Source organism: Suncus etruscus, chromosome X (assembly GCF_024139225.1).
Source record: "Suncus etruscus isolate mSunEtr1 chromosome X, mSunEtr1.pri.cur, whole genome shotgun sequence".
Taxonomy (NCBI): Eukaryota; Metazoa; Chordata; class Mammalia; order Eulipotyphla; family Soricidae; genus Suncus; species Suncus etruscus.
The window spans coordinates 63,437,804-63,451,477 of NC_064868.1; the positions used below are offsets into that span (position 1 = coordinate 63,437,804).

Here is a 13,674-nt window from a genome sequence, read left to right on the forward strand (position 1 = left end):
ACCTTAAATGACATTTTGTTGTTGTTGTTGTTGTTTTGGTCCACACCTGGTGACACTCAGGGGTTACTCCTGGCTATGTGCTCAGAATCGCTCCTGGCTTGGGGGAGCATATGGGAGGCCGGGAATCAAACCAAGGTCCATCCTGGGTCAGCCGCATGTAGGCCCTACCACTGTGCTATTCTGTGCTATTACTTTGGCCCTTTAAATGACTTTTTTTTTATTTTGGGACCACAGAAATTGATACTCATGGTTACTCCTGGAGCTGCACTCATTATCACTCCTGGTGATGCTTAGGGGGACTATATGAAATACCAGGGATCAAATCCAAGTTGGTCACCAGGGATCAAGCATGGCTCAGCAGCATGCAAAGTAAACACCCAACCTGTTATGATTACTCCAGGCCCATCTAAGTCAAATGACTTTTTATATCAAAACTGTTTAAAGTGATACTTATTCTAGTCTCACCTGCCCCCAAGTTCAGCACTACCCTGGCCTGAAAAAAAGAGGATGAAAAAGGAAGATGAGGAAGCACAAATACAATTAATTCTACAACTGTAACCAATATCTGTAATGGAGAAGCCAAAGTACCCTCAAACTATTCTGGAACACAGAATTAGGCAATAAGTCAGGTTGAATCAAATATGTCTATTTTAGGCTTAGTCTGGCAAATATAAAGGGAATAAGTTCCAGATTTACTCTTCCATTTTAAAGTGTGGGGTCCCGTTTACTACTTTATTTTTTATTTGTGTATCCTCAAAGAACTCCCAGAATGAGAAATTGATTCCCATCCCCTTCTCCCCTTTTGAGAAGAGATCTTGGTAATATTTATCCGCAGCAAATAATCCACACAGACAGGAGGGTTAAGGGGTAAAAGGTTAGGCGAAGAGAGTTCTTTGTCAGCCCGCTGCTAGCTCCGAAAAACACCTAGAGCCACCCCCCAAACTCTCCCAAAAGATCCCTAACACCTCGCTCCCAAACTATTTATTCCGCTCTCAACGGCGCCCCCACCTGGAAGGTCAAGGTGGGACAACAGGCAAAGAATAATCTTATGGAAATGTTTTCATACACAACATTAAACAACTAATAAAAACTGCACTATTTATTATAAATCTATTTTCAATACAATTACCATTATATAATTATGTAGAGCAACACATGAAATAAACTATGTTAAATATATTTGATATATTATCATATCTTATATGATAGAAATAGGAAAAATATTTCCATATGGTAAGTTCAAAATTTACAGATACCACAAATTTTCATTTCTAAGTATTTAACAAGTAGTTAAATTATCTATAAGTCCCTAATTATCTTGCTCCACTTAAGACCATATGCCATTAATGTAAAATAATAGGGCAGAATGATGGCACATCAATAGGGCATTTGCCTTGCATGTGGTTGACCCAGGATGGACCTCGGTTAGATTCCCCCGGTGTCCTATATGGTCCCCCATGCCAAGAGCAAATTCTGAGCTCATAGCCAGGAGTAGTCCCTGAGCATAACTCAGTGTAACCCCAAAACCAACTAATAATAATCATGATAATAATAATAATGATGATGATGATAATTTAGCTCCATACTGGCAAATGCATAACCATATAATATTACAGTTAGATAAAAATGAGACTCCCTTTGTGTGTAAATCCCCCAGATAGAAGGAAATCAGAGAATAACGAAGCTAATGAAGAAAATAGCTGAAGGGCAGGAGCATTAGTACAGTGGCAAAGTACTTGTCTGGTTTGCAGCCAACCTGAGTTCTATATCCTAAGCGCCACCAGGAGTGATCCATGATCACAGAGCCAAGAATAAGCCCTGAGAGCACTGCCAGATGTGGCCACCGAAAAATGTCCAAAAAAGAACTGAAGGAAATTATTGTTAGAAGTTTTATAGAATGATGAGGGCAATATGAGGGCAAGCATTACAGAATGAATGAGTCATCTATTAATTAGACATGTTAACAATTATTCCAAAGTGAGTACTTACAGCAGTTTTATATGCTGCTTCAATGTAAAATACAAGGTTCTGTATGAAATTGACTTCATCTAGACTGTGGATGATATGAAGTCCTGATGAGAAAGAAAATGAAAATAGAGTTGATCAATAATCATTATAAGCTTTAGAGACAGCTACAGTAACTGACTACAATATTTTCTCTCAGTACTGTTCCTATTTAGGTATAGTGGGAAGCACTTCAATTCCCAAACCATTTCAAGACCAAAACTCAGTTCTGAACTTGTATTCAACTAAAAGTAAAAAAAAAATGCCTGAGAATTATTTTAACACGGAAGATATATAACTGTTATTTTAAGGGCTTTTACCCTTTTCGGAGGATCATTGATGATTCTCAGGCTAACCTTAACCAGGACAGGATGTCCTTGAATTAGAAATTTCTGTCTCATGATTGCAGGGAAAATGCTCTAAGTCACTGTGTCAGCTTTTAGGTCACAAAGTGTTGATTTTAACAGCAAAGCTCAGACTAATAATTATATAACTAGTATATTTCATGCATTTGAATACATATTTAAATACATAAAACTAATGTATTTAAATGTACAAACCTAGGAATATTGAAAAATAAAGAAAAGTGTTTCAAAACAGATTTGGAGTCTAAAAGCTAAGCAAGAATAGATTAAAACTATTATTTTAAGGAGACTATGACCTCTTAGGATTAAGAATAATAATTATTCCAAATGTAAGCAATAACAAGATAGCTATATCTTAAAATGAAGTGTCTGCATAAATTATCATTTTAATTTTTGCATAAATTATCATTTTAATTTTTATAATAATTTAAAGAGATGGATATCCCTTTATTTTATAGATTTTAAAGTTCAAAATATCTGTATACATGCTCTCAATACTTCACCAGCTAGTTATTGTCAATAACCATCACAAAGCTTTTCTTCAAAGTCCCACAGGTTATATACCAGTCCTAATGACTGCCTGCTCCCTATACATGGTGATAATATACACATGCAGAGTTAAGAAGTTAAATATTTGAAACTCCAGAATATATTGAGGCAGCCATAAACTTCTGGGGAGCCAACCAACCAGTCAGCCCAAGAATTACCCCCACAGTCATTCTCAAATATGAGACAGAGATACACAGCTAAGCAGCAATATATATCCAAAGATTCTATAATGAAGGAAGTTACCCACACAACTGAGTTGAGTAGGGAGGGAGGGGTGTTTTCAGTCTTTGGGAGAAAGAGCTGTGTATGGATGTGGTATGGAAATAAAGTGCATGATATACTTATTAATTGAATATCAATCACATAATCTCAATCAAAAATTTTATTTCCTCTCCCAAAAAAAGAAACAAGTTCTCATTGTACTTTATATTCGCATATCTCTAGTGACTAATGATATAACAAATTTTAGGTGCTAATAAATCATCTAAATAACTTCTTTGAGGGGCCGGGTAGGTGGCGCTGGAGGTAAGGTGTCTGCCTTGCAAGCGCTAGCCACGGAAGGACCGAGGTTCGATCCCCCGGCGTCCCATATGGTCCCCCCAAGCCAGGGGCGATTTCTGAGCACATAGCCAGGAGTAACCCCTGAGCGTCAAACGGGTGTGGCCCAAAAAAAAAACCAAAAAAAAAAATAACTTCTTTGAAAAATGTCAATTCATAGTCTTCATGCATATTAAATTATACTGTTTTATTATTAAATTATAAGAACTTATATATTCTAGATAGAAGTCCTATATCAGATGTGATTTGCAGATAGTTATTTTCCTTAAAGGGACCTTTGAAATTTGAAAGTTCTTATTTTAATAAATTCCAATTTACTTATTTTTAGGCACTTATTTTTGATGTTGTCTAAAACGATTTTGTCTGATCTCAAGGTTTTGTCTCTTTCTGTTATGAAGCCCATCTTAATTCTCGAAATTCACACCTAAATCATCATCTATATGATGATTATGATTATATTTGGTGAGAGAACATTGAAGGGGGCAAATAAACTAAAATGAGATCATAATTTTGGGGCCCTGATACTTAAAGCTCATGTCTTTATAAGTGACATTAGGAATACACATAAACAAAAAAAGTTCATGTGAGGGTACAACTGAGAAGACAGCTAGAAAAGCAAGCCAAAGAGAAATATATCATCATCAGTGAGCATTGCCAACACTTTGATACTAGAATTCCAGACATGAGAATTAAGAAAAAAATAAATTTAAGTCACCCATCTCTGAAATGCTGCCCTGACATATTAATCCAATTTATTTCACACTTATATATAGATCTATAATTTATTTTGAAGTTTCTTGTTTATAAGAAATCAATCCAATTTTATTCGATAGCATGTAGCTAATCCACATTTCCTAGCAATATTTATTAAAAAAAACAAATGAAATATCTTGGTTTCCCTATCAAATGTTGCCTGTGATATAACAGCAAATTTCTGGATACTTGGTTCTATTCTATTGTTCTAAATGTATATCCCAGTGGTCGGCAAGCTGCAGGTCACGAGCCACAAGCGGCTCTTTACATTTTTAATGCAGCTCTTCTGTGTGCCGGACGGCCACTCCAGGAGTCAGAACTCTGCTCCTAGCCTCTGTCAGTGCGCGCCCTGTATGCAGCCCTGGTGGCCGGCTCCACACAGCTCTAGTCAGGTCATGCGGTATTGGGGGGGGGGGGGCATGACTTTCTGTGTGACTTTTCTCCCAACAGTGTATCATCCTATGTATTTTCGGTTTTAAAAATGTGGCTCTCAAAATAAATTTCAATCGTGGTTTTGGCGAGATTTGGCTCAGTTGAATAAAAAGATTGCCCACCACTGGTATATCCTTATGTAACTCATTGTTTTGATTTGTATAGATTTGCTATAGGCTTTTAAATCATTGTAGACTCTTTGTTCTTTTTCAAAATTATTTTGACTATTCTGAGTCCTCAGAATTCTCATGTACATTTAAGTATCAGATTGTTATTTTCTACAAAGAATTTGGGGAGCAATGCTATCTTAATAGCATTTGATCCATAAATATAGACTTTATTTCCTCATATGTGTTTTAGCTTCTGAAATACAAAATTTACAGTACTTTTGTCAAATTTATTATTCCCCAGAATTTGGGTGAGGGTTTTGTTTTTGTAGTGCCAGGGATTGATTGAATCCAAAATGTCAATATGCCAAGCAGACTTTCTACTGCTGATTCACATCCCCAACATTAGATTTAAATTTTTTTTAACTTTTTGTTTTACTCATTGAGGTTCTGTGATTTACAATATTGTTAGTGATGGGTAATTTAAATATCACATCCCTCACTAGGAAGCACACATTCCTCCCCCAAGGACCCCAGCACCTTTCCCTTTCAACCTCCCTGCCCACAGATTTAGTTGTGAGGATCAATCCTCCTGATATTTTATGTTTGGCCCTCTGTTGCCACCTTGCTGCAAATCTTTAAATCCCACATGAGAGATCATTCTGTATCTATCCCTTTCCTTGTGACTTCCATACTATCCTCTAGTTCCATATATGTTGCAGAAAACTGCATGATTTTTTTTCTGAGAGCTGCATACTATATAATGTCATTTTTATACTTATGTAATGGGAAATCCTTTTATAATTTTACTTTAGGTGTTGAAATGTATACTACTGATACAACTGATTTGTGTATATTCATTGATACAGAATTTTGTTTTATTGGTATTTCTATATATAAGACCTTAAGGTCAATCTGAGTCACATTTAGTTTTTGCTTATTTGGTTTGGTTTGGTGGGGGGGCACATCAAGATGGGCCCAAAGCTTACTCCAGGCTCTGTGCTCAGGGATCACTAATCGCAATTCTGATAATTACACAGGGTGCCAAGTATCAAACCCAAATCAGCTGCATGTAAAGCAAATGTCCTAAGCACTATACTATTTCTCTATCCTTGAGTAATATTTGCTACTCAGCGAACAAACCCAGTTCCTTCTATTCTATATCTAATTAATTACAGACAACCAGAATGAATACTTAGAATTAGAAAGTATCGGGGCCGGAGAGATGCATGGAGGTAAGGCATTTACCTTACATGCAGAAGGTTGGTGGTTCAAATCCCGGCATCCCATATGGTCCCCCAAGCCTGCCAGGAGTGATTTCTGAGCATAAAGCCAGGAGTAACCCTTGAGCGCTGCCAGGTGTGACCCAAAAACCAAAAAAAAAAAAAAAAAAAAAAAAAAAAAAAAATTAGAAAGTATCCTAAATACTGGCCCGGAGAGATAGCACAGCGGCATTTGCCTTGCAAGCAGCTGATCCAGGACCAAAGGTGGTTGGTTCGAATCCCAGTGTCCCATATGGTCCCTCGTGCCTGCCAGGAGCTATTTCTGAGCAGACAGCCAGGAGTAACCCCTGAGCACCGCCGGGTGTGCCCCCCCCCAAAAAAAGAAAGTATCCTAAATACTTCCAAATAACAGCCAGTCAATGGAAGAGTCCCTATTGCTTGTATGGTATCTTTCATTTGGCTCTAAGAAAATTTTTTATGTTGAGATTCCAGTCTCTTCTTAAGCCTACACATCATGTACATAATAAAAAGCAACTTGCTGACCAGTTTGACCCCTCAACTTGGGAGATACTTGGAAATATGGTGCAATTTGAGCATTTTATTATAGCATGGGACCATTAGTATATGGTGTGCTGTTCACACCGAATATTGAAATGTCAAACCATAAGATACCTCCCAGATCTAAACCTGAAACAACAGTTCCTGACAGGCCCTGGCAAATAAAAAGAGGGTTGCTTATTGTTTAGTATCTATTACAGCACTCATTACTAAAACCTGCTGGACTTAATCATATTAGCCTTTGCTAGACACCAGCATCTTTGAATTTTTTTTAAATTTTTTTATTTTGAATTATGAGAACAAAGATGCAAAGAAAGAGGACAAGGTAAAGTTACAGTGGAAGGACAATCACCCATAACATAATTCTCAGAAGTCCCCTTGCTGATATCTTAACTTTGAACTTTCAGCCAAAGAACGTTAAGATAAATAAAACAGAATCTATGTACAATTACTTTGTCCCTCAAGTCCCGAGATTGTAACACATTATAAAGCATCTTTGAATTTTAAGTTACAAACCAGGTCTTCTGGATGTCAGTGCTGTAGCTACTTTAGAACACTCGTGACCATAAATTCCAAGTAATCATTCAGATTCATCCAAATTAAGAGTCACAACCTTTTACTGGAACTGATGAGTATTAACTTCTAATTGCCACCTAGCCTAAATGAACTTGAATACTCAACCCTACACTTGGTATAGCACTGAACACAGTGAAGAGATGACCTCCATTAATATATGAAGACAAATTCCAGTATGAATACGAAGTACCTTGTAGTTTTATAAACTCAACTGGTGAAAAATATAAAGCTACAATCCTAATGATGATCACATATATAAAGAAATAGGAAAATATCAAGAACTCAAGAACTCTGAGGAAAATCTAAACAGAAGCCATTAAGCATGTGAACAGTAACTATACTAAAACCACAAAAGAGGAATTCAGTAACAGAATGTCAGAAAACAAGGATTAAATAATGAGCTCAAGGATAAACGCAACCATAAAGATGAACATATTAAGAGAAAAGATGAAGATAAAACTAAATCGTATAATTTACAAAAATAATAAATTTTATTTTATTTTATTTTTTGGTTTTTGGGTCACCTGGCAACGCTCTGGGATTATTCCTGGCTCTGTGCTCAGAAATCACTCCTGGAAGGCATGGGAAACCATATGGGATGTTGGGATTCAAACCACCGTCCGTCCTGAATCAGCTGCTTGCAAGGCAAACACCCTACAGCTGACCTATCACTTCCACACCAAAATTAATAAATTTTAAATAAAAGAATTTTAGAATCAGACACTTGTGATGGGTGTGGTATTAGGACATTGCAATAATGAAACTGACATTAACAAAATTACAAATCACAGTAATGCAATAAAAATGGAAGAAAAAGGCAAACAAAAGTGAATAAAATTTAAAAATGATTTTAAAATTAATTTATTTGGGTTTTTTTTTTTGGTTTTTCGGGCCACACCCATTTGACACTCAGAGGTTACTACTGGCTAAGTGCTCAGAAATCGCCCCTGGCTTGGGGGACCATATGGGACCCTGGGGGATCGAACCATGGTCCTTCCTTGGCTAGCGCTTGCAAGGCAGACACCTTACCTCTAGCGCCACCTCACCGGCCCCTAAAAGTTAATTTAAACAGAAAGAATGGGAACAGCACACCTCAAGACTCACCTTGAAGTGAGCAGAGAGCCCCTCCAGCAATAATGAAGAAAAGGAGGGACCAGTACTCTGTTGCACTTGCCATGTGGGGAGCAGAAAGGACAGCTAGAAGCATAGAAGACCAGCACACCACAGTGCTTGCTGAGAGGTATGCAGAGAGCCAGTCCAGCAAAGCAGAATAGGTGGGGCAGCTGGCAGCAAGGCTCATTATTAGGTGAGCATAGAGCCCAGTCCATGTCACAAAAGAGGTGAAATCAGCACGATATGAGAAGAGAGAGACTAGTTCAATTTGCTCTGCAGCTGTACACTTCTTCTAGTCAATGACCCCCAGCGCAACACATAAAAACACCACCATATTGAAAGGTCACTGTGAAGAAACTGCAGAAGCCAACCATATTTAGAAAATGAAAATGGTAGTTCTGAAAATCTAACTAGTACTTGCCACCTACATGGCCTTTCTGATAAGGACATTAAAGAGGAAATGCAGAGAATTTTCAAAGACTAAACAAACAAACAAACAAACTATCGAACAAACCGAAAAAAGTAAATAAGACTCAAGAGTACATGAAAGTAGAAATGAGAAAACGTCAAACAGAATAAAAAAAACTAAAAAACATGGTAAGTCAAGTGAAAAACTCACTGGATGACATCACCAGCAGAGTAACAGCAGCTGATGACATCAGTGAACTGGAGAATAAGCTGAATAATACTTTCATACAACAAAAGAGATTAGAAAATAAATGAATAAATAAATAATATAAATAAAATAAATGAAGAGAATATAGAAAACAATATTCAAAATAAGTGAACAGACAATAGACGTTTGGGATAAATTTCATCAAGGACAACATAAAAATAATTGCAGACCCAAAGACCCAGAAGAAAACCCCTATGAAGTAATAACTGTCAAGGATATCATTGCTAAGAAGAACTGGAAAGCATGAAACCACATCCTGGATGCCTGAAGAGTAGCAGCTAAAAGAGCCCCAAATAAAAGCACACCAAGACACATCCTAGTCAAAATGACAAAAATAAAGGTAGAGATAAAATATTGAAATCAGCAAGATATAAAAGCAAAATTACTTACAAAGAAGCATCATTGTAATAATGCCCAGAGACAAGAGATATAAGGGCCAGAAGGACCAGCTCACAAAGAGTGGTGAATACGGTTAGGGAAATAACTACACTAACAACAATCAAGACAATATTAATAAGTGAAATAAGTAGAATGCCTGTCTTGAATAGAAGCATGGGTTGGGCTGGAGGGGGCATTGGTGGTAGGAATGTTGCACTCATGAAGGGAGTTTTCTGTTTATGAATGAAACCCAAATATAATCATGTTTGTAATCATGGTGCTTAAATAAAGATTTTATTTTTAAAAAATAAGAAGAAATAATCAGACACTTCCTCAAAGAATAAATACAAATTGCTAAAAGATACATGAAAAATGCTCAGCATCACTAATCATCAGGGAGATGCAAATCAACAAAACTGTGTGGTGCCATCTCACAACACAGAGACTGGTACACACCACAAAGAACAAGAACAATCAGTATTGGCGGGGATATTGAGTGAAGGGAACTCTCATTCACTGCTGGTAGAAATGCTGTCTAGTCCACCCTTTATGGAAAACAATATGGAGATTCCTCAAAAAAGCTGGAAATTGAGCTCCCATATGATCCTGCTATACCACACCTAGGGAAATACCCTGGAAACAAAAACTCAATACAAAAATGCCTTTCTCACACCTATATTCATTGCAGTGTTATTTACAATACCCAGACTCTGGAAACAACCAAGATGCCCTTCAACAGATGAATGGCTAAAGAAATTCTGGTACATACACACAATGGTATATTATGCAGCTGTCAAGAAAGATGAAGTCATGAAATTTTCCTATACATGGATGGACATGGAAACTATTATATTGAGTGAAATAAATCAGAGGGAGAGATAGAAACAGAATAGTCTCACTCATCTAAGGGTTTTATAAAATAAAAGACATTATTGTAATAATGCCTAGAGAAAATAGAGATGAGGGCTCATGATATAAAGCTCACCACAAACAGTGGGGAGTGCAGTTAGAGAAATAACTACACTGACAACTATGGTGGTAATGTCAATGAGTCAGAGAAGTAGAATGTCTTTCTCGAATACTGTGGGGGGGAGAAATATTGGGTACACTGGTGATGGGAATGTTTCACTGATGAAAGGGGGTGTTCTTATTATTACTGAAACCTACTAAAATCATGTTTATAAACAAGGTGCTTGAATAAAGATATTTATTTTTAATTTAAAAATTATAGCTTTGCAAGCATTAATATGGAAGGAAGAAAGTGACTACATAAATAACTTAATGCATAGCTTAAAACTTGGAAATGACAGAAATTACGCCTGCCCAGTGGGGCCCGACTGAAAAATTGTGAGTGCTGCTTGTGTGTGTCTGTCTACTATCCTGTTGCATGAACCTCTTGGGAGTGGGCCGAAAAGACGCTCCAGAAAACTCGCTCTCCCAGAGGCCAATTTCAGGGCGGGAACACCAAGGAACTGCTCCAAAACATGAAAACCAGCTATGCTTTGCAGAAGCCAGGTCCCCTGTTTGTGACGTCAGGCTGGGAAAATCCACGAAACTTCGCCTGCCAAGTGAGTGCTGCCTGTGTGTGTCTGTCTACTATCCTGTTGAGTAAACCTCTTGGGAGTGGGCTGAAAAGAGGCTCCAGAAAACTCGCTCTTCCAGAGGCCAATATCAGGGTGGGAACACCAAGGAACTGCTCCAAAACATGAAAACCAGCTATGCTTTGCAGAAGCCAGGTCCCCTGTTTGTGACGTCAGGCTGGGAAAACCCACGAAACTACGCCTGCCCAGTGGGGCCCAACTGTGAAAAATTGTGAGTGCTGCCTGTGTGTGTCTGTCTACTATCCTGTTGCATGAACCTCTTGGGAGTGGGCCAAAAAGAGGCTCCAGAAAACTCGCTCTCTCAGAGGCCAATTCTAGGGCGGAACGCCAAGGAACTGCTCCATTACGTGAAAACCTGCTATGCTTTGCAGAAGCCAGGTCCCCTGTTTGTGACGTCAGGCTGGGAAAATCCACGAAACTACACCTGCCCAGTGGGGCCCAACGTGAAAAATTGTGAGTGCTGTCTGTGTGTATCTGTCTACTATCCTGTTGAGTGAACCTCTTGGGAGTGGGCTGAAAAGAGGCTCCAGAAGGGCACTTAGCTCTGCTTCGCTAAGCGGCTGTGTGCTCTTTCTAAGAAAAAAAGACCATTGCAGCAAGAAGAAAAAATCACACTAACTACTGTGCTGGATCACTGAAGCCCAGCATTTCTTTCCGGACTGTCTCCTCCGCTGAGTGCTCGGGACTAAGGTTTGATCCTGTGTGAGGCTTCATCCACAGAGGACTCCCCTCCCGTGGAGGCAAGTCGACCCATCCAGAAAAGGTGGAGCCAGAGGAGTATGCTGCCTGCATCATTTAGCCAATGAATACCACCACAACACGCAGAAAAACCTACAATACAAGTGTGACAATGGGGAAAAAAATGCAGGCCAGCATCAGATATAGAGAATGAAGATGACAATTCTGATGACCAGATAATATACAACCAACTAATCAAACTCTCAGATAAGGACATTAGACTAGCAATATGGAAGATGCTCAACGAACTCAAAGAAACCATGGATCGAGTTGAACAGAACACTAATGAGAACCAAGAAAATATGAAGATGGAAATTACAAAACTCCAAACTGAAATAATGTGTAAACTAACAGGCCTGAAAAACTCACTAAACGAAGTGAATGACAAAATGGATAAGCTCTGGGACAGGGTATCAGAAGCTGAGAATAGACGTAGTGCTGTGGAAGATGAGATACATAACAATTCCATACAGCAGGAAAAAGTGGAAAAAAAAAACTTAAAGCAAATGAACAGACAATGGACAAATTAGTCAAAGAATGGGAACAGATGAAAATAGAAGTCTATGATAAGCTCAACAGAAAAAATTTAAGAATCATTGGAGACCCAGAGACCCAGGAAGAAAATTTCCAGGAAGAATCAATGGTCAAGAACCTCATTAAAGAGAAAGTTCCAGAGCTAAAGAATATATGTGATCAAATCCTGCATGCTCGAAGAGTACCAACCAAAAGAGACCCCAGAAAAAATACCCCAAGACACATCCTAGTCACAATGACAAATCCCACAAATAGAGACAGAATTCTAAAAACAGCAAGATCAAAAGGGGAAATTATGTTCAAGCAAGCATTCTTCAGATTTACAGCAGACCTGTCACCACAAACATTAAATGCCAGAAAGCAGTAGTTGGATATTGTGAAAAGACTGAATGAAATGAATGCTTTACCTAGAATTCTGTATACAGCAAAACTCACTTTCCGGTTTGATGGAAGAATACCTGGTTTCACAGACAAAAAACAGCTCAGAAACTTTACAGACTCAAAACCAGTCTTAAGAGAAAAACTGAAAAACCTAATTTAAGACAACACTAACCAAAAGACACACCAAAATTCGATATAAAGTTGCCATTAAATCCCAGGATAATTCTTTCTCTCAACATCAATGGACTAAAGGCACCAGTTAAGAGACACAGAGTGGCTAAATGGATCAAAAAACTCAATCCAACCTTTTGCAGCCTACAAGAAACGCCCCTGAATAGTCAGAATAAATATAGACTCAAAATAAAAGGCTGGAGAAAATTATCCAAGCAAACAACACCCATAGAAAACCTGGAGTGTCCATACTAATATCAGATAATGCAAACTTTATACACAGGAAGGTTGTAAGAGACAAAGATGGACATTTTATATTAATCACGGGGTATGTAGAGCAGGAAGAAATAATTCTCCTAAACATATATGCACCGAATGAGGGGCCAGCAAAATATTTAATACAACTGTTGACAAATCTGAAAAATAATATCAATAACAACACAAATGTGGGGGACCTCAACATGGCTTTGTCACCACTGGATAGGTCAATCAGACTGAAACCCAACAAGAATATACTAGACCTGAGGAGAGAAATGGAAGAAAGAGGCCTAGTGGATATATATAGGACACTCCATCCCCAGAAACCTGGATACACATTCTTCTCCAAAGTACATGGGACATTCTCCAGGATAGACTGCATGCTGGCACACAAAACATACCTCCATAATATCAAGTGGATAGAAATTTTGCAGACTAATTTCGGTGACCACAAGGCTCTGAAATTATTTGTGAATTCCAAAGGGACTCAGAAGAAAAACCTTAACACCTGGAAGTTAAACAGCCTCATACTCAATAACCGAGATGAAATCAAGGAGGAAATCAAAAGGTTCCTGGAAACAAATGACAATAAAGACACAAACTATCAGAACTTATGGGACACAGCAAAACAGTACTGAGAGGAAAATTTATAGCTTTGCAAGCACACATCAGGAAGGTAGAAGGAGCTTACCTGAGTAG

At 38.1% G+C, this 13,674-nt stretch overlaps 1 protein-coding gene across 1 annotated transcript in view; it reads right to left on the minus strand.

The window, feature by feature from the left end:
- The window catches only part of PHKA1 (phosphorylase kinase regulatory subunit alpha 1), a 210,960-nt gene that overhangs the window by 174,565 nt on the left and 22,721 nt on the right, over positions 1-13,674 (minus strand). The window contains exon 5 of the mRNA XM_049767159.1: positions 1,990-2,072. Within this exon, the coding sequence (XP_049623116.1) occupies positions 1,990-2,072 (83 nt within the window). The remainder of the gene's footprint in view (positions 1-1,989; positions 2,073-13,674) is intronic.